Raw genomic sequence first — 23,717 nt, forward strand, 5'->3', positions numbered from 1 at the left:
CGTGTGTGAAATGGGCACAACAGTGGCGCCTACCTCATAGGATAATATATGCCAAGATAATATATAATATTAAGATAATATATGCAAAGTGTTCTAAACAAAGTGCTTAAAATAGCCCCTGGCTGTTCTAAGTGAAATTTTAACACCCAGTACTCAGCATCTGGGTGCTGCTGAAAAGCCAAAGTTCCCAGCCTTTATGGAGCTCACGGCCAAGTGGAGGGTAGACAAACTATAATAAGGACTTGAATAAATAAACAAGACCGTCGTGATTTGGGGATAAGGGCTGGGAGGGAAATAAACAGAGGCTTCTGATAGAGAGTGTGGAAGGGGGTGGGGGTGTCAGGAAAAACTGCTCTAAGGAGGGGATATTTGAGCAGGTTCTGGAAGAATGAGAAGGCAACCTGTGTGCTGGTCTAGGGAGGGGTGTTCTAGTCAAGGCCGAAAGGAACTGCAAAGGTCCTGAGGCAGGAACGCATTTGGCATGCTCAGGGGGAAAAGAGGGAAAATGAGTATGCTGGATGATTCTTTGTTGTAGGGCCTGTCTTGTGTGTTACAGGATGTTTAGCCGCATCTTTGGTCTCTACCCACCAGATACCAGCAGCACGCTCCTCCAACTGTGACGAGCAAAAACGTCTCCGGACATTGCCAGATGTCCTGTGGTGGAGGGCAAAATCCCCACAGTTGAGAATCGCCGGGTTAGGAAGCGCATGGTGGGAGGTGAGGCGAGCCAGGTTGCAGGGCCCATGGGGCCTTGGAAGCCACGTAGGAGAGTCGGGTGATGGGGCTGGGATGTGGCTGAGGAGAAGTGGGACCTGCCCCCCCGCCCCACCCACCCGGCTCCAGCCCTGCCCGGGTCTGAAGTCACCGTCCTGGCCTCCCCCAGCCTCCCCTCCTTGCCCCCATGCTCTTGGGGCATACCCCCAGAGACCCCCTGGGCTCTCAAGCCTCTGAACTCCTGCTCCTTCAGGTAGACCCCACCCCTGGGATACATGCGTAAGAGGTCCTCAAAAAATGGCCGGGGCGCCTGGGTGGCTCAGTCGGTTGAGCGGCCGACTTCGGCTCAGGTCATGGTCTCACAGTTTGTGGGTTCGAGCCCCGTGTCGGGCTCTGTGCTGGCAGCGCGGAGCCTGCTTCAGATTCGGTGTCTCCCTCGGGCACAAATAAATAAACCTCAAAAATAAGTAAACGTTAAAAAATATTGCTTGAGGGCTGGGTGACCTCAGATGCACTGACCGGGACAAAAAGCAGGCGTAAGGCATCCTCCCTCGGTCCCCCTCCCTCTGTCCTCACCTCAGGGGCAGCCCAGTGGGAAGCCCCTTTGCCTGAGCCCCCTTGCCCTCCAGGGCTGCTCCTCCCTGCCCCGCTCTCGGGCTCCCTCTTTGTCAAACTCAACATCTTCTCTCTGGACAGCTCTTGGGCCTCTCCTTGTGCCCCCACGACCACCGGGGCGTCCCCCCTCATCCTGTCTGTCTGTCTGTCTGTCTGCCTCCCACCCCACCTCATCCTTCTGTCTCTGTCCTTTGCTGTCTCCTCTCTGCTTTGGTCTCTTTCCCTCCCTCAGACCCCCACTCCCACCCCGGCACGCTGCCTCCCCCCCAAGTCTGTCTCTCTCTCCTCCAGTGGCTCCAGTGGTTTGGACAAGCTCAGCTCCCTTCTGCCCAGATGACCTCACTTCCCCACCACATGCATGCACACATGCACTCCCTGTCACACAGAAGTACCCACAGACGCAAACTGCACACACCCCCAAACGCGTGCGCGCACACACACACACACACACACACACGAGGCTCTCCGGCTGGATCTCACTCTGAAGGGCCCCAGCCCCGCCCAGCCCTGATCTACCTGGCCAGGCCCCTGGGGAAGGGCCAGGCCCAGGCCAGGCTTACAGAAGGCAGACTCTGCTCAGAACCCCAGCCTACATCCTGCCTGATCTCTGCACACCAGCCCCTCAGCGCCCTCCCGTCAACTGCCTCCCCTCTCCCCCTGGGACTCAGGGGGCCGATTCATGGGTCAGCATCCCCTTCCCTTCTCCACCCTTCCCCACCCTTCCCTCTGCCTTCTGCAAAGGCGGCCAGCCCTGGTCTGGGAGCTGGAGACCTGGGTCCAGCTGGCTCAGCCACCGAGACCCTGGGTGACCTTGGGCTCTCGCCTCAGTTTCCTCCTCTGTAAAAGGGGATCTTGACGTCAGTCTTGAAGTGCTGGGAGGATCAAAAGGGCGACTTCAGCCCCTTGCCTGGCACGTAGCAGTTGGTCAGCAGTGACAGGCATGAGGACTCTCTGGATAGCCACCCGCCTGCCTGGCCTCTCAGACCCCCCGAGCCTGGGCCCTGGGCACCTCTGTAGTTAGCCCCCCACTGGCGGCCTGTCTCCAGGAGAACTTCCCGGCAGACTTGGGGGGTCGGAGGGAAGGGGGAGCCAGCCTCCTGCCCTCTAATTTAGATTCCTGGGTTTATGGCAGGAAGCGCAGGGAAGCTGACGCTGTAATTAAGGCGATTCCTGAGGCTGAGCGAGGAGGCAGGGAGAAGAGCCCACCGCAGGGTTGGCCCCCTACTTCTCTCTACCCTCTGCCAGAAGTCCCAACCTCAGGCCTGCAGCAGGCTCCTCTGCCTTAGATCCCCTGTTCCTGTACCCCATTTTACAGCCCAGGAAACCAGAGATGGGCAGCAGGATACCCAGGGTCACACAGCACACAGGGACACATGCCTGACCCGCTCTTGGGGGCCTCTGCCTCTGCCGGCTGTGATCCAGCCTGGGGGTGCAGGGAGAGTCCAGACACGTGGCTTCTTTGTTCTGTCCACCTCTGGACCCCAGGCCCCATCTTTCCTGAGTCTCCCCCTCCCCCCACATTCCTGAGGTGTCTGGGCAGAGTCTGGCCAGGGCTGTGGCAGGAGGGGCAGATCCTGCTCAGGGGGTCAAGACCAGGGCAGCAGCCTAGGCCTGAACACCCATTTCCAGGATGGGCCTGCCCTAGCTGAGGCCTGGGGCTAGACTGGGGCTGCGGTGGCTGGGAGGGATGCTGGGGGCTCAGGCCCCTCTAACCATCCCTCCCACCCATGGGGCCTCAGAGCTGGAGCTCAGATCATTCTTCCACTCCTCACTGGGGAATGTTCAGCTCCTCCCCTCCAAGCCTCAGTGTTCTCATCTGTACAAAGGGTGCATCCTTTACCGGGGAGGCCAGTTCTGCTCCCTTGCCCTGGAATGAGATGCCACCAGCTCCCACGTGCGGTCTTCACCAGCCCCTAACCCTCACCCCCCCCAGCGCCCCCCCCACACACACACTAGTCCCAGCCCGATGGGGCTCTGTGGCCTCCGCATCCTCCTTGGTAAAAAATGAGGGGTTTGAACAGAGTCAGGGGCTCTGACGCTGGGATTTCACATGCCAGTTCAAAAAATGGGGCAGGTGTGGGTGGGACTGTGATTTTTCGCTTTGCCAAGTTGAGATATTTAAAAAAAAAAAAACATCATCAAACACAAAGACACAGGAAGAGCCAAGGTGAGACAGGGCACTCACACTCTGGCCCTTTCTCTAGCCCCAGCCAGCCGTGGACATCCTTGCTCCAGACTGCCTCAGATTCTGGACTGAGCTCAGGGCTCCAAACTGAGGGCTGGGCAATTTGGGGGAGGCACGTGGGCATGGGTGTGTGAGTGTGTGTGCGTGTGCACGTGAGTATGTGTGTGTGAGGTGGGTGTGGGTGACATTCCTGCCTCATAAAGGGCCAGGCCTGCCTCACAGGCTCGGGGCAGGGCCAGTGCCCAGCCTGGGCCCCACAGAGTGAACCCTGGGGTCTGGTCTCCATATAGATGGAGGCGGGGGTGAGAGGGGTGCCGGGCATTCCTCAAGCTGGGGAGAAAGGGGGCTTTGTTGCCTGAAGCTGAGCCACCCCCAGCCTCCTCGCGTGCCTGGGTACTCTGCCAAAGATGGAGAACCCACTCGGGTGGCAGTGGGGTGTGCTGAGCCCTCCTGAAGCCATTGCCTGTCCCCGCCTAGGCATCCCCTGTTGGCTGCACCCTACTCTCAGCCTAGGACCAGACAGGCCCTTCAAAGGGGATGGACGCCAGCCTGGAAGGAGACTTGGCTGAGGGCTGACACCCAAGGAGAGATGGGGTTGGGGGAGGGTTGTGTGCCAGCACTGCGATGCCCTGCCCCCACCCTCAGCTGGGCACTCACGCCATCACATCCAGTCCTCACCACAACTCTGTGAGAAGGGTCTGATTGGTCCCATTTTACAGAAGAGTAAACAGAGGCTCAGTGAGGGGAAGGCATGCGAGTTCATTGCAGAAGAGGAACTGCAAAGCAAGCCCTCTGACCTCTGAGCTGGAGCCTCAGGGAGTCCTCCTCCTTCTTCTCTCAGAGACACCTGGGACAAGGAAGCGGCCACCTAGCTGTCCCCATGCTGAGCCTCCCTCTCTACTCAGAGAGGCCTGTCCAGAGTGGTCAGCTCTGTGGGGCCGGTCCGGGCCACCACCTTCCAGAGTTTCAGGGATCACATGACCTACAGCACAGGCCAGTGCGGCTTTCAGTAGGAATTTACTAAGCGCTCGCTGATAAGTGCTCAGTGATGCCACCGGGTGACCAGTCCTGTCCCTCTCTAGGCCTTGGTCCCCCCATCTATGCCCTGAAGCTATCTTTCAGGGACTCTTGCCTGTTCTGGCTCCAGCTGCCTCTGGCTCCTTCTCCCAGCCCAGGGCTCTAGGGGACCCCCACCTCGCAGGCTGACATCGGGGATGTAGGAGGATGTCCTGCCCGCAGCCTCTACATCACAGGCTCTGGTCCTACACCTGAGGGGGACGCGGATAAGAGGCGCAGGGCCTGGCATGGGGACAATGACTGGTGGTGACAGCAGGGCCTCCAGCCTGACCTGCAGGCCCGGCTGGGGGAGGTGGCAGGCTCTGGAATGTACAGGCTCTTGCTATGCCCTCCCTTTGCAGCCTGTGACTCACTTCAGACCCGTTAAAACACAAAGCGCCTTCCTTTGTCCCCAGCCCATGCTTAATAGGATTGGGCGAGGGCGGGAGGGGGTATCTGGGGGGGGGCACCTCGCCTTCCACGGCCACAATGGGGCCCCCGTGACATCACGCTGCCCCCTGTGGTGATGTCAGAGGCCACCACAATGGACCTTCCCAGACAGATGGCTGGGGATGGGGTGGGGGTGGGGGGATGGGGCTGCGACACCTGCAAGTTCCGTGGCTCAGTCCCCGGAGCTGTTCTGAAGAACAGCCCTGAGGGCCAGGCAGGCAGGGGCTCTGGGCCCACAATGGCACACAAATAAATCCACTTTTCTTTTTATACGTCAACACTTAGATATTTTTTTTTTCCAAGGGGACAGCACGATTTTTTAAAAAAACACGACAGTTGAGGTTTTTCTTGCCCACCTCGCCTCCCCCAGTTCAAAACCATCGAGCTGCTCCCTGATGCCCACGCTTAGGATAAAAATAAAATCCTCAGCTGTGCCGCAAGGCCCTCTGCGTCCAGGCTCCTGCCGACCCCTGCAGCCTCGACCCTCCCAGGGCCCTGCCCTCAAAGCTGCGGCCACACTGGTCTGCCCTCAGCCTCTGAGCCGAACAACCCTTCATTCTCCCGGCTATCACCTCACCCTTCAAGCCAGCTCAGACAGCACCTCCTCCCGGAGACCTTCCCTGACCTGCCCTACACTGAGCAAGTTGCTCTTTCCTCTGGATCCCACAGTCCCCGTGCTTGTCAAACCGCAGAATTTATCTTCTGCGTTTTCTTGATGTTACCCTGGGTCTTTCTCCCCAGCAGCCTGAGGAGTCTGTGAGAGCACCCCCTGGGCTCTCCTACTCCCCACCCTCTCCCTGGCACGTGCCAAGGACCACTCGTTGGTTCCTTCGTCAAATATGTGGGGGCATCCCACTGGGGATCCAGGGGCCACCAAACAGGCTCATGAGACTGGCCGCTGGGCAGGAGGCGGGCGTCAATGACAGATATTTATCACATCACATGAGCCCACAGATGCAAAGAGTCAAAAGTGCAGGAAAGAAATGTGTAGGGGGTCCAGGGCACTTTTAAGAAGGGTGGGGGGGGGTACCTTCTCTGAGGCCGGACGCATGAGCCGAAAGGCAAGAGAAAGCCAGCTTGTCAGGTCAAGGGTGTGGGGAGGAGCTCCAGTCAACAGACGGCACACAGCAGGCCCTGGAGAATGCCCAAGGTAGGCTCGTTCATGCCAAAACCCATCAGTGTAGGGCGGGGCTCTGGGGCAAGGTGCTGGGTTCAAGTCCTGACTCTGCTACTTGCCAGTTTTGGGGCTTTGGGAAAGCCCTCCCTTCTCCACGTCTCATGGTAGGGCGACCAAATAAATTATCATCCAAATAGGGACAGAGCATGAAAAGGAACACTATTGCTAATTATATGGGACAACCGACCTAAATCGTCCTGGCCAAAGGGGGGGACACAATATCCCCCGCCCATGGGGTACTTAGTAGCAGACTTGATGGAGTTCTTTTTTTTTTTTTTTAATGTTTATTGATTTATTTTGAGAGAGAGAGAGCGAGCTAAAGCATGAGCAGGGGAGGGGCAGAGAGAGGGAGACAGAGGATCCAAAGCAGGCTCTGCACTGACAGCAGAGAGCCCCGTGTAGGGCTCGAACTCATGAACCGCGAGGTCATGACCTGGGTTGATGTTGGATGCTTAACCGACTGAGCCACCCAGGCGCCCCTTGGTACGGAGTTCTTGAGGAAAGGAAGCTGAGCTGTCTAGAAGAGTCAGGGGTGGACAGACAGCTGGGGCGGACTTTCCCCAAATCAGTTAGCAGCAGGGGAGGAGGTTCTGGAAGTCTCTTAGAGGATGGGGAATCCCAGCTGGGTCTGGAAGAGTGAGTACGGGCAGAAATAGGGAAGGGGTGTGGGGGTGGGGAGAGCCGGGAAGGAGAAGCCAGGGCGGGTTTGAGGCGTCTGGCTGGCACAAGGGTGCCCTGTGAGGGCGCAGGGTCTGGGGGTGCTGGGCACGGGAGATGTGTCCTGGGGTTGCAGGGGTGTGGCTGTCTGTGCCCAGATGCTGAGGTTGGTCTAACTGGCCCCCGAGGCCTGGTCCTTGGAGGGGGGAAGGACCCCTCTGCCCAGCAGGAGACCTGGTCACGCAGCTCCCGGGTTCTGCCACACCAGTGTGGAAACTGCGTCCGTCCATCCGGCAGTGGAGGCCACTGGGGAATGTGATGAGGCTGCTGAAATGGGGCCAAGGCCCAGGGGGAGAGAGGGGGGCCCCCATCCCGGGCAGGGCGGGATGCGGCCGCAGCTTCCCAGAAACCGGGGTCTGGTTCTGCCGACAGGGACTGGCTGACAAGGCTTGGATTGAGACGCCAGACCCCGGGGGCTGGAGTGGGGCCTGAGGCCTGGGACTGCCTGGAAGAGGGCTGGGGTGGAGGCAGGAACCCCTCATCCCAGCCGGGACGGACTTCCGGCCTCCACGTTGCCCAATGAGCACACTGAGACCCAGAGACGCCACGGGACGTGCCCGGGGGCCCACGGCAAAACCAACAGTCGTCCAATAGTGTCCCTGACTCTGTTCTTCCTGTCCAAAGGTCTTCCGGCTGCCCTGCTTCCCAGGAACGCCTAAGACCCCCATATGTCGATCAGCAGCAGGCAGTGGGACGAGAGGGCCCTGGTCTCATAACCCTGCTCTGTCACTCCTGCTGAGGGACCTCGGTCTGACACCATCACCGTGCTGAGCCTCTGTGTCCCCGTCTGTAAAGTGGGGATAAACCCGTGCCTTGCAGAGTCATCGTGAGCCTTCAATAAGATAGTGTGGGTCTCGGACTTGGCACGCTGAGTGGCACAGAGTAGGTGTTCAGAAACGCTGGTTCCAGCCGGCCAGCGGGAACTGTGGCTGTCTGTGCAACGCCAGACAACCTCACCAACACAACGCCTCACCAACACAACCCTCCTCTTGGGATGTTGACAATCTGGCCCCAAATGGCTCCCCACTGGGTCCTAAGGCCCCCCCCCATTCCCATCATTGATTTGTTGATGGGGCAAATATTTATTGAGGGCCTACTAGGTGCCCAACGCCGCTCTGGGGAGCAGGCGATCCAGGCATAAAGCGTGGCGTGAGCGCACAGAGGGCCTGAGCTGAGATGGCAAGCACGTCAGACACACATCCTCAACCTCTTTTCCAGCAGCATCTGCCCTGCAGTGGGCCCTATTCTCGGCCCTGGGCCACAGCTGGAGGTGGGGGTGGGAAGGAAGGCGGAGAGCTTGCCCATTCCTCTAGGATTCGCTAATTAATTAGGAGATCTGAGGCGGGTGCCCGGTGATACTGTTTTAACTTGCCACCTGGACCGGTTACAGCTGAGAAAGAGGGCAACCCCCACCCAGCACCCTCGTAATTGCTGCCTTCGCCTTCTTCTGGGCTTGGTTGGGTGTATCAAAGGGCTACCAGGGCCCCTGCAGCTCAGAACCCGAGGAGCGCAGTGGCCTGAGGGCCCATTTCCCAGCTGAGACAACTGAGGTCGGACGTGAAGGTTCTGCTTGGGGTAGAAACGAGAGCAGGGCTGGCATCATAGGGCTGCTCGTGACATGACAGCCAGGGCCTAGGGGGGCGTTGGAGCCAGAACATGGTTGGTCCCGGTCAAATGGGGGAGACTCAGGCCCTACCCACAGAGGTCTGGAGTATGGAGGGCAGGGACGGGCTCTTCTGGGGACATTTTGCTCTACCTTGCCTGGTGCTCTCCCGCTTGACCTTTGTTTCAGCTTGGAAGGCTCCTCCTCCTCCTCCAGGGAGCCTGCCTGAACCTTCCAGGATGGGTCGGGTGCCTCTTTCTTGCTCCTATTCACCCACCTCCTCCCCCTCTTAGCCCGGGTCCTGCTGTATGGCCGCCCCTGCCCGCATCTAACTGAGAACTCTCTTCTTTCTGAGGAAAGAGAGAGGCCTGATTCACCTCTGTGGCCCCATGCCCAGCCTCGCACAGAACAGGAAATGGCACTGACATATTTGGAAACGTGGGAAGGTTATGTGGCCTCAGTTTCTCCAGAACCAATGCTTCTCAGATCGTATCTAGGGAGGTGCCCAACGTGGCAGAGAGAGGGAGAATGTCCTGTCTTGGCAGTTGAGGGTGGCAAATGGAAATGCATGTTTTAAAGTTTATTTGTTTTATTTTGAGAAAGAGAGAGCATGAGCAGGAGAGGGGCAGAGAGAGAGAGAGAGAGAGAGAGAGAGAGAGAATCCCAAGCAGGCTCCACGCTGTCAGTGCAGAGCCCAACACAGGGCTAGAACTCACAAACTGGGAGATCATGACCTGAGCCAAAACCAAGAGTCAGATGCTTAACCAACTGAGCCACCCAGGTGCCCCAAACATCTTTTTAAAAGTAATCTCTAAAACCCAACGTGGGGCTTGAACTCACAACCCTGAGTTCAAGAGTGGCATGGTCCAGGGGTGCCTGGGGGGCTCAATCGGTTGAGCGTCCGACTTCGGCTCAGGTCATGATCTCACGGTTCATGAGTTCGAGCCCCACATTGGGCTCTGGGCTGACAGCTCAGAGCCTGGAGCCTGCTTCAGATTCTGTGTCTCCCTCTCTCTCTGCTCCTTCCCTGCTCATGCTGTGTCTCTCTCTCTTTCTCTTAAAAATATATAAATATATTTTTAAAAAATTAAAAAAAAAAAAAAGACTGGCATGCCTTACCAACTGAGCCATCCAAGCGGCCCCAGGAAAGCATTTTATTAGGGGCTCCGTTTCATGGGACCAATACTGCCTGGGCTTGATTCCTTCCCCTGTCTTGCATGAGCCAGATGGCTCTGGCAGGTCATTTAATCTCCCTGTGCCTCGGTGTTCAAATCTGTAAAATGGGATAGCAGTGGTACCCACCTCAAGGGGTTGTTATAACTGTTAAACAATTAAACATGAGCAAAGCACTGAGAGCAGTGGCTGGTACCCACTGAATCCCTATACAAGTGTTTGCTGATACCTGACCTTAAATTCCAGCAACAAGTTCCTACTGCCCTGGGTCTGTGTTTTCACTGATGATGTCAACGTGGTTACAGTAGTGTTTGCTGGGTTTCTCCACTGTAAAATTCCTGTTTCTTCTTCTTCTTTTTTTAACCCTTTCTACGCTTCCTTTCTTTGGAAGGTTTGCCCCTGGGTCCACCGTACATTCAAAGCCTGGATTTGGAATTAACCACCTGCTGGCGGTGAGAACCAGCGTGAATTACGCGGAACTCTTCTATAAGGAAGATTTGTCTAGTCTTATTTATTTATTTAGTCAGTCATTCAGTCATTATTTATACCAGCTTAGACCCATAGATATTTATTTTATTGGGTTTCAATTTAATTCTATGTTATTTGTTCTTTTTCGTTTTTTTTTTTTTCCTTTTAACGTTTAGTCATTCTTGAGAGACGGAGAGACAGAGCATGAGGGGGGGAGGGGCAGAGAGACAGAGGGAGACACAGAATCCGAAGCCGGCTCCAGGCTCTGAGCTGTCAGCACAGAGCCCGACGCGGGGCTCGAACCCACGAACCGTGAGATCATGACCTGAGCCGAAGTCGGACGCTCAACTGACTGAGCCACCCAGGCGCCCCGTTTTTTGTTCTGTGCAACTTGGTCTAGGTTTGGCCATTGGGATCTCTCTCAGCCTGGCTCCTGGGTCTGACATCCCCTCATCTGTTTATTTTTTGAGCATTTCCTTACTCTCCCTCCCTCCAGAATGCTCCAGACTAATTCTTGTATTTTCCCTGTCTTAGCCCTGGAAGCAGCCATTTCTCTAAGGAGCTCTGGGTTCTTTTATTAGAGGGTGGTGTTTAGGAGCCAAGATCTGGGGGCTGGATGTGCTTATTGCTGTGGGGGTGTCACTGCTTCTAGGCCTTCTAGAGGGCAGAGCTGGGTTTAACTTTTTAAAAAATTAAATTTCCCCTCTGGCCAATCATGAGATCCATTGGAGGCTCCAGACAGCTGCCCACGGGCCTTTGAGCACAGATCCCAGTCTGCAGCTCAGAGGCCTGTGCCCTTGGAGGGCTTCATAATCCATCGGGGCCCTGAGGGAGACAGCCCATGAGGCCATCTCTCTCCTGTGCTCAGCCACTTCCTGTGTCCACTTCTGCTCACCAGTGGGGCCACCGGGTGGCTGAGTTGCTTTGGGAATGGGACTCAGGCCTGGCCTCAGGTGCCATTGAGACCCAGCTCACTGTGGGATTGCAGGCTTGCTCCCTGCTGGACGCACAGTTCTCTCATTGGCAATGGCAGTAACCATAGCCCAATAACAGAGCCACAGTGGCCACCTGGTCAAGCCAGGTAAGGGTCAGGGCCCGGGAAAGGCTGACTCAGCCACCAAGCTGCCACACCCAGCGGCCTAGTGCTAACGGGAGGAAGGCCTGGTGAGACAAACCAGTGCCTTCTTTCCTTTCCCAACCCCAGCCCCACCCAATGCTGCATGGCTCCCTGATGCTTAGTGGGTCGGACCCGGACCCGGCTCCCCATGGAGGCCACTTTCCTGCAGTGGCAGGGGGTCAGGACAGAGCAGGCCAGTCTTGAGACCCCAAGGCAAGCCGAGCATCCTCAGAATTTTGCTGTCCCCCAGCTCCAAGCTGAGTCAGGAGGCTGGGGTTCTGGGTCTGCCTCTACGAGTGACTTCTGCTTAGGGCACAGTAATCATGCCTCACCCTGCTTAAAATCTTCAGTGGCTCCCCACTGCCCATACCTTAAAATCCCCACTCCTGGACCTGCCTTACAAGGCCCTGCTTCGTACCCTAATAACATCGAAGTACTTGTGATTCCCCCTTGCACAACCACACGGTTTCACACCCCCAGTTTACTCTGCCTGCATTGTCCTCTCCTACTGCTCCACTGGCTGATTGCCACTTGTCCCAACAATCCCTACCTGTCTCAGTGCGGGAGCCACCCTCCACCAGGAAACCATCCTCCTCTGTCCCAGATCGTCTCTGCTCACCTGGTCATGTCCCTGGTCACCTATATATGACACCTTCCTGAGGCTCACTGCGAACGACCTCAGGCATGCAGGGCGGCAGCGTGATATCATGGAGAAGGCTCAGGGTTTGAAATCAGGACTCTGGCTTCCCCCGAGGCCCTCTGCTCCTTGCTGCTGTGTGACTTAGGGCAAGCCACTGCACATCTCTGAGCCTCAGTCTCCTCATCTGTGAGAAAAGCATCTAATTGGGATTCCTGACCCTGCTTCCAATTCTGGCCTCTGCCTCTGACTTGCCGTGTGGCCTTGGACAAGCCCTGTCCCCAGGCCCAAGCTCAGTTCTCCTCTTCTGTAAAACGGGGCTGCCACAAAATCTGAGTGCTGAGGTGCTAACAAGCCAAAACTCGTGGAAAGCCTCTGTAAACCTCAGAGCCCTACGTGGATGGTCGAAGAATCTATTGCAACGAGCTCTCCAGAGACGTGTGGGAGGGAGCCGGTGGCTGCTCTCATGGTTCTCCTGCCTTCCAGCTCTCCAGAAGTCTAGAGATCAAAGGTGACAGAGGCCTGCTGGCGTGGAGGCCAGGCTCGGCAGGGCCAGCTCCCTGCTCCCTGGCCCCCTGCCCACCTCCCACCCACCCCCACTCCCACACTTTCACTGCGTGTGCCTTGGACAAGAAGCTCTGTTTAAGCGCTCGGAGTGAACTCTCCGCCCCCACAGCTCCCCCAAAGACTCAAAACTGAGATCAGTTTGAACCATCTGCAACTTTATTCCAGAGCAGAAATAAGTCGTTTCCTAACAATAAATATAAAAAAAATAATAATAAATTAAGGTTCGAAAAAAAATACCCAACAAAACAAAATCGTTAACACTGACAGAGTAGCGAATGCTGTCTAAAGGGGAGGGAGACCGGATGGACCGGCCCCCAGCCTGGGAATGTCTGACACAGGCCATCGTCTGTCCCCAGCCCCGGCCAGGCCCCCTGCCACACACACATACTCTCCACAAAATATAAAATATATATTTAAAAAAACCTCAACACAACCAAGCATCCTGCGAGGGCCCCGGGGAAGCAAGATTTGGCCCGCTGGGGCTGAGGACAGGGCCTGGGGGGCTGAGGAAGGCACCAGAGGGACAGGGGAACCACCGTGGGTCTTGCCCAGCTGAGTTTGCTGGCTGTCCGATTCTCGTTCGTGGGTGGGACTTGAGGTACCCTGTTCACATGGCCACAGGCTAACCCCTCCCCTCCACCTCCCAAGACAGCAAAGGGGAGGTCAGTCTGGAAATGTCCTGTGTGTCTGTCTGAATGCCTTGGCGGGGCTCCTGCCCCAGGGGGTGCTGGGGCCATGGGGGTGCCTGCTAAGTGCTTGGCAGTCTGTCCTTCGTAGATGAACAGGCCCCCAGCTCGGGGTCCCTGAGCGTGTCCTCAGTTTAGGTCAAGGTGTCGTCCAAGACCACCCCCCCCAGCAGAGGCCTCAGGGTGGCATCCATATGGAATAACTAAAAATAAATAAGGTCCCTGGTGGCCCAGTGCAGAGCAGGCCGAAAGCCCACTCCATTTCTTCAAGTATTCTTGGCCGAGGGGGTTCGAGGCCGGCTGGGGCTCAGATGGGGATCCCCACTGTGTTCACCTGGTCCTTGAGTCCCAGCAGGCTGTAGGCAATGCGTTTCTGGTGGCCGGGCAGCCGCACCCCAATCCTCTTGATGTCGCTGTGGGTGAGGAAGAGAGGGAGTTAGGGGCTGGCTGGGGAGAGGTAGGGGAGAAGAGGGAGGCACGGAGGGGGGCAGAGGCCTGACGGGAGGTTCTACATCCCGAAAGCTCACTAACATCGACAAAGTTAAGAAAGCGAGAGAAGCCCTGATTCTGGGGGCACCTGCGGGGCTCTGCCAGTTAAGCGTCCGACTCTTGATTTCGGCTCAGGTCTTGATCTCACGGCTCGTGAGTTCGAGCCCCACGTCAGGCTCTGTGCGGACAGCCCAGAGCCTGCTTGGGATTCTCTCTCTCCCTCTCTCTCTGCCCCTGCCCCCCAAAATAAATAAATAAATAAATAAATAAACAAACAAACTTAAGTACCCATAAAGAACAGAAGCACCAACTCTAGAAGCTCCCCCCCGCCCCCAATCAAATCTGCACAATGATCTGTACAGCAGGTGCTCTTTACATCTCCGTTTTGCAGATTAGAAAACTGAGACTCGGAGAGGTGAAGTCACACAGCTGGGAGGCGGAAAGAGCTGGAAATTGACCAAGCCGCGAACCAGACTCTGGGTCTGTCCTCTTCCCCAGGCAGCGCTGACACCATCATCAGTTGCAGGGGAGGGGGGGCAGGGGGCAGGGGGCAGGGACCCTCTAGGGGTGTTACTCAAAGCTCTCCCCCCAAGGTGTCTTCCCAGCCACCGCTTCATTTCACCCCTACTCCCTCCGGGTGCCCACTGCTAACAACTGAGGAAGAACTCAGGAACCGCTCCCAGCGGGACCTCGAAGGTTAAAGTTCTGTCTGCTTCCAATGGGAGGGGCTTGCGGGTCACCAGTCAGGTGACCAGGTCGCACTGAGGCAGGTGTTTTCCCTTTAGGAACCTCAATTTCCTCACCTGTAAAATGGGATGAGTACCTAGCCGAAGGCTGGCAGACCCCAGAAACTGGTGGCAGAGAGGGGGGAAAAGCGGCATGGGTGCCAGATGGAAAGACGTGCCCAGGAGCCCACAGCCCCCTCCCGCCCCCCTTTCCATGCCTCTCCATCCTCTTATAAAACCACTTATGCTCCCAGGAGCCCTGGAGCAGGATGTTTATTGCTCACTCTGGGACTTTTCCCCTCCACCACCCGCACCCACCAGCCCAAACCCATGAAAACACCCAGGTTTTTATGGGCCGTCTCCTGGCTGTAAATGAAACTAATTATATGGTGCGAGCTCCTGTTTGCAATTCCGGAGACATGACTTTCCCACAGGCTCTGGGAGACCTTGGAGAAGTGCTGAGCGGGGAAGGGCAGACCCAGGGGCGCGGGGAGGGTGGCTCACGGACCTCCAACAGGGGCTGGCTGCTCCCACCATGGCAGGAAGGCCAGAAGTCCGACACCTGGGAGAACGTCCTGACCAAGCACCGCGGGCCATTCTGACCGAAACAGCCAGGGGTGCTGAAAACGCAGCGCTGCTTTCCCCACACCTATAGGTCTCAGAGTGCGCTCCCAGGGAACTCGGAGGGTTACGACAGAGACCTAGTCCTCTGGGCTCCAGGACAGGCCTGGTACACAGTAGGTCCTCAAGGAGTACCTACTGAATGAATGAATGAATGGCTGCTTTGGGGGACACGGAGCCAGTTCCCCGGGCCGCCCTGGGACCCTCTCCCAAATCGGTGTAGTTAATCTGACAGGGTGGGAGCGGAGGTTGTTCCCGGGACCCACCTGGGAACAAAAACCCTGGGCTGGGAGGCAAGAGGCCAAATTCTAGTCCCAGACTTCATCAAAGCCTTGAGCAGGTCCTGTCCTGTCTTTGGGTCTCAGTTTCTTTATATGTAAAATGGGAAGCTTTGGTGAGACGCTCCTGAGCCACCCACCCCAGCTCCGTCCTCTTTCAACACAAAAGAGACCCCGATACCTTCCCTGCCTCATTTGCTAACCAGAGACCCAAAAGACGAGAATCACAGACCCACTGATGCCTGTGGGAGGCATGTGACCAAAACAGGCCTTTGTAGACCATCCCAAGCCTGTTCCTGCCTCAGCCTCAGTCTCCCTCTTGCCATTCCCATCGACTCTCATCATGGGGGTAGGGAGACACGTGACGGGGGCTACCTTTCCTCTGAGGTCTCTCAAGGCCAACCCCGGTCCTGGGAAATTCAAAGGCCACACCTCCCCTGCCTACTGTGTGCTGGCCTGGCCACAAAGAGTGAGAGAGGGCTCCTGGAGCCTCGCATGTGAATGATCCGTGGCCTCAGCAAACAGTCCGTCGGCACAAGCCCACGCTGAGGGCACGAAGAGACCATAAGCCCCATCAGCCTGTGCCTCCGTCACAGAAAGCTGTATTGTGTCACCCCAGACACGGGACAGGGCGTTTTCCTGGGGCACAACGTCCCCTACTTCCTTAGTTCCTCAAAAGACAGGTAGAACCACTAGTCTAGCTAGACCCTCGAGCAACTCCAAAATAGTGTGGTGGATGCTCGACCTGAGGAAAGGTGGCCGCCGTGGGACCGCAGGAGAACAAGCAGCCAGCTCCTTGGGAGGGACCAGAGTGGGGTAGGGAAGGGACACTGGAGCCTAAACCCCGACCCCATCGGGGAAAGTGCTGAGTTCTGAGACCAGCTCACTGCCTCCCACCGGGACTCACGGCATGTGTAGACACAACCCTCAGGGTAAAAAAGTGCTCTAAGATCCCCATTCATTTCATTTATTTGAAATCAAGAAGGAGGCAGTGGTGGTGAGTCACACAGGCCTGAGCTCTGAGCACCACCGAGCTGGTGGGAGGAGGAGGGAGCATGGAATGACTTCCTGCCTTTATTCAGGCCTTTCAAAACACAGCACACATGCACACACACACATATACACAGCCTCCCTCCATCCAAGATAGCCCTGTCCCTGCTCGTGGGAAAGGAATTGGCCAAGGAGCACCCCGGGCTATTTCGGGAAGCTTCTAAGAACATGTGTTTCCTGTAAGCACTTCACCTTGCCCTCAGCTCTGCTCACCCACAAGAGAATCTGTGCTGTCCCTGGTGGGAGCCCCTGGAGGGGCAAAGGGGCTGTTCCAGGAGGGGGCCCAGGAACCCTGGCATTTGCCCACAGGCTTCAGGCGGAAAGCGAGGGGGTGGAGGAGAGAGGAGAGTGATGTGGATTAAGCCCCTACGGGGTGCCATGTGCTGTCACCTGAACTGCACCCATGCAATCTGTACAGCAGGGAAATGCAAACCAAGGCCCAAAGATGGACCCTAATTTGACCAAGGTCCCCTGCGAGGAAGCGGCAGATGTGGGGCCTGAAGCCAAAGTGTGACTGCACAGCCCGAGCTTGGGACCCTGCCGCTGGCTGGCAACAAAAATATCCTGGGACCCGTCTCCTCTCTCCTCGTCTCCAGGCATCCCCCCGGCCAGCTCTGTCCCTGTCTGATTCCCCGTCCCCTGGGATGGGCCGTGGCCTGGTTGAAGAAGCTTTGACCAGCCGCCAGAAGCCCAGCTGAGCAGTCTTCAAAGCCCCTGGAGAATATTCCTGCTCAGGCCCAGATCCCAGAACTTCTGTGACCCCGAACTGTGGGAGGCCCAGATTGACCCCTCCGTGTGATTCCCAAAACCTCCCAGCCCCAGGGCCCATTCCGGCCCTGACCTTGGACCCTCTACGAGCTGGGCTATTGGGACCTAATGCTATTTTTGGAGGCACAAAAGGCTAAGAGGATAATATCTTCTCCCCGCCGGGGCAGGAAGAGGTGTCCGAGCCAAGGCCATGCCGGGAAAGTTCCCCGATGTTGGAGGGGAAAGCAGAGCTCCCACAGGGCGGCCTGACACAGGGCTGTGCCCTGAGCCAGGGCCGGGGCAACTGGCACTTCTTGTCAGGCTGGACTGCAGGCCCAGAGTCAACCACCTGGGGAGACGTGAAGTCCAAGGGCTCTGCCCGTTTCTTTTCGGCATCCTGGGCAGGAATGCTGCCCCTACCTGGCTGTGTGACCTTAGGCAAGCTACATAACCTGGCAGCCTCGGTTTCCGCACCTGCTAAATGGGGGAAGTAGTAACATCTACTCATCACAAGGCAATCAGGAAATTCAAGGAGACACCAGCTGTGAAGACAAGCCTTTCTTTCCCCCAGATTCCCAGCTACAGACCGTGTGCCCTGAGGTGGGCCACGTAACCTCTCTGAACCTCAGTTTCTCCACGAATGACCTCCGTGGTCCCTGCGCTCTGGGCCCTCACTGGCCAGGGCTGGAATCCTGCTGCTCCCCTAGAGGCCATGGGACCCTGGGCAAGTCACTGCCGTTCTCTGCACCCCCTTTTCTCACGCGTCTGGCGGGAACATTGACAAGACCACCTGTCGAGCTAGCATGCACACGGATTCAAAGTGCTCAGGCTCACAGCTGGCGCATAGTCGGCCCTCGATAAACACTGCTCTTATTACAATTACTATTATTTTCCCATTCTGGAAAAAAAAATGCAGGAAGACGGGGGGGGGCGGGGGGGGGTGGGTAGCCAGGAACGAGTGCCCAGAACTGCTGGCTGCCGGCCTGGTTCTGCCCTTCCTGTGAAGCCTCTCTCCCCCGAGAGAGAAAGAGAGAGTAAGGGGGAGCGGCAGGGAGGTGGGGAGAAGGGGGGGGGGGCAGACTCACTCATTGGTCATCTGCACCACCTTCTCGATGGCGGTGTAGCCGGCCGCCAGGAAGTGCTCTGTGTACTGCTGCATCTTGATGGACTCGAGCCACTCGGACACCGTGCGAAAGGGCACGCCCTCTGAGCCACTGGTGCTGGGCAGCCGGATAGACACGCTGTAACAGGAAGCCCCCACCGGCCAGTGAGGGACTGTCGCATCCAGGCTCCAAGCCTGCTGCTCCCTAAACCTGGGCAATTCGCCCAGCTGCCCCGTGCCTCAGTTTCCTTACCTGGGCAACAGGGAAGCCAGATCAGGCAGGGTTCAGGGAGACAGGCTGGCACGTCGCGAGCCCTCAGCGTTTACAGCTCCTGCTGCCCCCTCTACCCCCGCTGGCAACGCCACCACCAATAACCACAAAATAATGAAATGTTAAGATTCAGGTTCCTGGGGGCACAGCCCCAGCCTGGCCACCTGCCAGCACATAAAACACTTAATCGCCCTGTCTCAGCTTCCTCATCAACAAAAGGCGGATAATTACAGGACCCATCTCATCGGTTGTTTGAATGAGTTAAAACATGTTAGGCACGGCGCACACTGCCCAACACATTTCCCATATATGTCGATGGCGTCCATTGGCATGACCTGAGCCCCTGTCCCGTGTAAGTAAAGCCCCCGTGTAAGTGCCGAGCCCCCTGTCCGCTAGCCCTGGCCGGTCGCTGCACCGAAGCGGCTCAGGAGTCAAAAGTAGGGGCCGCCATGCACAGAGGATATGGAACTAACCGGGGGTCAAAGTCAGCCAGGGTCTTGAGGGAGTCGGGAGCTCGGATGAGCTTGTCGAGGATGCTGACGATGTCGGCGAACTTGGGGCGGCGGGCGCGTTCCTGCTGCCAGCACTGCATCATGAGCTGGTAGATGGCGGAGGGGCAGTCCATGGGGGTGGGGAGCCGGAAGCCTTCGTTGATGGCCTTCATCACCTGGGAAGGCAGGACGGTCAGGCGTGCCTTCACAGGTGCCAGATCTGGGCAGGGTCCCCGAGAAGGCCCCGTACATGCAGGCGGGCAGAGTAGGGACGGGGAGCCCCAGAAAGAGGGGATGGGCCTCCTTTCTTGACTCAGACCACAACTTTCAGAGGTACAGACGGCGAGTGCTAAGGGTCTGTCTCCAGAGCTCCACGGAGGAAGGGGCTCCTGACCCTGCACCCTCCAGGGCGCCCCAGGCTGAAGCCAGCCTCCCTCCAGTCTCGGGACATCTATAGGAGACACTCCTTCAGCTAGGAGCTAGACACGCCTCCTTCCCCTTCCGTGTCTCAGCCTCCAGGCTGCGTGAGGCACCAGGCATGTGCACGCACACACACACGAACGCATATATCACATGCACACGCGGGTGCACACACGCAGGAACACAGACACCCTCCCCCCCACCCCCCTCCATCGGCTTGTTTCCTTGTCCTTCCACTGACTATAATCAGGGACTGGGCCTGGAGCCCAGCACAAGGCCTGGCACATACTAGGCGCTCAATAAACATTTACTGAATGCACCAGACGAAGGTTAGCCCCCAAAATTCTTCTCTGCCCAGCCGCTGGGGTTCAGAAACAGGCGAAGGGTTTCAGTTCGGCTCAGGAGACGGCGGGCAGGGCAAGGGGACCTACCTCATGGTTTGACAGCTCCCAGTAGGGCCGCTCGCCATAGGTCATCACCTCCCACATGACGATGCCATAGCTCCACACGTCGCTGGCCGAGGTGAACTTGCGGTACGAAATGGCCTCCGGGGCCGTCCAGCGGATGGGAATCTTGCCACCCTGTGGGGGACCCAGGCCCGGTCACTACTGCCCCTCTGGCCAGCCCCAGGACTCTGGCAGCCAGGCCAGATTTAGTCAGGGCCCCTCCTCCACGCTCCCTAGAGTGTTCTCGCCTCCTGAGGGCTGTGCCCAGGTGCCCAGAGTGAAGGCTGCTTCGCCCTCGAGCCCTTCATCCCCGGGGACGACGACAGCGGCCCCAGCACTTACGCTGGTGGTGTAGGTGGCCTCGGGGTCATCTTCCAGCACACGGGACAGGCCAAAGTCGGACACCTTGCACACCAGGTTGCTGTTGACGAGGATGTTGCGGGCGGCCAGGTCGCGGTGGACGTAGTTCATGTTGGCGAGGTACTTCATGCCGGCCGCGATGCCCCGCAGCATACCCACCAGCTGCAGCACGCTGAACTCGCCATCCTTCTCCTGCCAGAGGACAGGCCCTCAGCCACCAGCCCCCCGAGCCCCCTGGGGCACCCCGGGCACACCAGCCCTGGACCCCCCACCTACCCCAACCCACATCCTCACCCGAAGGAACTTGTCCAGGGCCCCGTTCTCCATGTATTCAGTGATGATCATCATGGGCTTATCTGCAGAGGGTGGACACAGGTTTGAGGGGGTGGCCAGAGTCGTGGACAGGGGGCACCGCTGGGGGTGGGGGTGGGCACAGCTACGGACCGAGCCCCTGTTTGGTAGCAGCCCCTTTTCACCCCCGCCATGGGTGGTCCGGCCCCGGGGCGAGGTGGGGGTGGGGGGGTCTCCCGTCTCCAGCCTGGTGCCAGCCCTCACATTTGGAGACGACACCCTCCAGGCGGATGATGTTGTGGTGGCTGAACTGGCCCATGATGCTGGCCTCGCTCAGGAAGTCCACCCGCTGCTTCTCTGTGTAGCCGGCTTTCAGCGTCTTGATGGCCACGGGCACCTCCTTCTTCCCCGACGCCTTCAGTGTCCCTTTGTACACCTCCCCAAACTCCCCTGAAGGAAGACAAGGCGGGAGGAGCACCCCGTCAGCCCGGGAATCGGGCGCTCCCAGCCGGGTCCCAGGTCCCGCTGCTGGGGCGCCGCACTCACCTGCTCCGATCACCTTCTGCCGCGTGACACAGGATGGATGGATCTCAGTGGTGAACTTGAGCACAGCCTGGTTGGGGTCCTCGTACGTGTGGGGGTCCACGTATGTCTTTAGGGGCTTTAGTTGCTCTGGAAGGGAGCAGGAGGGCCGGGGTCACAGTTTGGGGAGGGGTCACCCAAGTGGAAGGGGAGGAGGCCACGCGACCACCAAGCTCCTGGCCCCGCCCCTTTGAGCTGCCCACTGCAGAGCCCTGGTTGCAAGGCTGTCCCCATCTCCACCACCGAGCTCGGGGATGGCGGGGCGGGGCATGGAGGGGTGCTGCCTCTCACCTGACTTGGAGAAGTAAACGTCCTCAGAGGACTGGCGGGTCCGCAGGCTCTTCCTCCTGAGAGAACCCCCCCCCGGAGAACCAAACGCACAGGGAGGTCAGCGACCTGCTCTGGCCAGGAGCCTCCTGCTCCCCTCTGGGCGCTTGGTGAGCTCAGCACTCTGCTCAGCAGGCAGAGGGTGCAGGGAAGGCAGCGGGAGAGGCGGGGAGGAAATGAGCAAGCAAGCAGGGCTCGCTCCTTGGGATCTACGCCCCATAATGGCCCCTTAAGTGGCCATAATGAGGGCTTTCCTCATTAGAGCTCCCAGAGCTTCCTGCCTGCGTGTCCAGAGGAAGTGTGGACACACCGTTACTACCAAGAGCAAAGATAATGACCGCCACGTCCTGAGCTCCTGCGGCGTGCCAGGCGCTGTGCTGGGCACTTTACGGCTGGCTGCCTCTTCACAGCCCCCAGGAGGCAGGGATTAGATTACCATCAGCCCCATTTTCCAGACAGGAAACTGAGGTTCCCGCCCCCTCTGCGTCCCACCTCAGCCCTTGGGAAGCCCGGGCGGGGCTCCAACTGACCTGCGATGGATGAAGACGCCGATTCCTGCTAGCACCAGAAGCAAGATAACGCCAACAACCACACCACCAATCACCGCCATGTTGCCAGATCCTTCCGTGGCTGTCAGGGAAAACCAGCTGATGTCAAGGGAGTCCCCCACGCTCCAAATCACGGCAATGCCGTGGATTTGGATTTGCACCCAAAGGCCACTTGAGGGACCCGAGACATGTGCTGGATGCTTTTACTTGTGACGGTGCATGAGAATATTTATTCCCATTTCATAGATGGCAAATGATAGGTCCTCCCCAGGGAAAACAGTTAAGTTTTCCAGGTGTGTGGGACTCTCTCGGTGCCACGGGATTTGAACCGAGTCTGCCAATGCCGGACCCCACGTCCCTCCTTCTCACAATACTGCCCTGAATGCACGTCCTTGGTCCCCCGCCCCCAGCCCTCGATTCCGCCCCTTCCCCAGACTTGGGGCTGACCCCCACACAGGGTGATCCCAGGCCCAGGCTGACCAGGAGGGGGCATCGCTAAGTTCTCCGATCCGTTTCCTCCTCCCAGATGTCCCACCTGTTCTGTTTCAGGGCCCACGTTCCCGGTACCCAACTCACACAACGTCTGGAACTCGTGAATCTTGCTGCCGGCCCCCTGGCCTTCCTGCGTCAGCGCCTGCACCTGGACCAGGTAGGTGGTATCCGGAGCCAGGTCGTCCAGGGTCACGGAGAAGCCCTCGGTGCGTCGCACGTTGTAGCTGTTGGAGTCCCCCTGGAGGTGGCCACGGAGAGAGGGGCCGACGATGAGGGCAGGGCAGGGCAGGGGTATCAGCCCGCCAGAGACCACTCCCAGCCCAGCCTAGCAAGGAGGCTCACTTTCTCTAGCACACTCGACACTCTTCTTACAGATGAGGAAACCGAGGCTCAGAGAAACGAAGTGAGTCACACAAGGTTATAGCCAGCAGGTGCACGACCCAAAACTCACACCTAGGTCTGTCTGACCAGGTTGGGCCAGGCTTTTTTAAAGACCAGCCTTTTTAAAAAAATTATTTTAATGTTCATTTATTTATGAGAGAGAGAGAGAGAGAGAGAGAGAGAGAGGGAGGGAGAGAATGAGCAGGGAGGAGCAGAGAGAGGGAGACACAGAATCCGAAGTGGGCTCCAGGCTCCGAGCTGTCAGCACAGAGCCCGACACGGGGCTCGAACCCATGAGCCGTGAGATCATGACCTGAGCCGAAGTCGGACGCTCAACCGACTGAGCCTCCCAGGCGCCCCCAAGACCAGGTTTTTGCCTGCATCCCGACTCTCTCTCCTGAAAATTCCAGCGCACTGTGTCTTCTCTCCCACAGCACTCTGCTGTGCTGGCCTGGGAGAGGTGACTGCTGGGAAAACCCCCGGCCGCAGTGTCCCCATCTGCAGGATGTGATAAGCACCTCTGACCAGCCAGTCCCCCTGCCTGCAGCCCAGCCCCGACCCTTCGAGTTACCTTCTTGCGGTAGGTGACCTCATATTTCCACACACGGCTCTGTTGCGGTGGGGGGATGCTCCAGGAAACACTGAGCGAGGTGGTGCTGCGGCCCTCCAGCTTCACCTTGGGGGGCTCTGGGCAGGACGGTGGCGGGGGGGAAGGGTGTGAGGAGCTGGTGGGGGGCAGGGGGGTGAGTGCACCCAGACCCAGTCTCACCCACAGCCCTGGTTCTTCACATCCCAAGCGGGGTTTCTTTTCTTTTCTTTTTTTTTTTTTTAATTTTTTAAATGTGTATTTATTTTTGAGACAGAGAGAGATACAGCATGAACGGGGGAGGGTCAGAGAGAGGGAGACACAGAATCCGAAGCCGGCTCCAGG

General features: G+C 57.8%; 1 protein-coding gene across 3 annotated transcripts in view; it reads right to left on the reverse strand.

Moving 5' to 3' along the window:
* Positions 1–12,698: 12,698 nt before the first annotated feature.
* Positions 12,699–23,717, reverse strand: part of EPHA2 (EPH receptor A2) — a 29,681-nt gene continuing 18,662 nt past the window's right edge. For all 3 annotated transcript variants that reach the window (XM_042996575.1, XM_042996574.1, XM_042996573.1), the window contains 12 exons: positions 23,358–23,473; positions 22,490–22,643; positions 21,896–21,995; positions 21,330–21,385; positions 21,003–21,128; positions 20,721–20,906; positions 20,460–20,521; positions 20,148–20,357; positions 19,791–19,940; positions 18,922–19,115; positions 18,161–18,316; positions 12,699–13,578 (listed from right to left, as the gene is read on the reverse strand). In XM_042996575.1, the coding sequence (XP_042852509.1) occupies positions 13,473–13,578; positions 18,161–18,316; positions 18,922–19,115; positions 19,791–19,940; positions 20,148–20,357; positions 20,460–20,521; positions 20,721–20,906; positions 21,003–21,128; positions 21,330–21,385; positions 21,896–21,995; positions 22,490–22,643; positions 23,358–23,473 (1,616 nt within the window). In that variant the 3' untranslated portion in view covers positions 12,699–13,472. The remainder of the gene's footprint in view (positions 13,579–18,160; positions 18,317–18,921; positions 19,116–19,790; positions 19,941–20,147; positions 20,358–20,459; positions 20,522–20,720; positions 20,907–21,002; positions 21,129–21,329; positions 21,386–21,895; positions 21,996–22,489; positions 22,644–23,357; positions 23,474–23,717) is intronic.

This window comes from Panthera tigris, chromosome C1 (assembly GCF_018350195.1).
Source record: "Panthera tigris isolate Pti1 chromosome C1, P.tigris_Pti1_mat1.1, whole genome shotgun sequence".
NCBI lineage: Eukaryota > Metazoa > Chordata > Mammalia > Carnivora > Felidae > Panthera > Panthera tigris.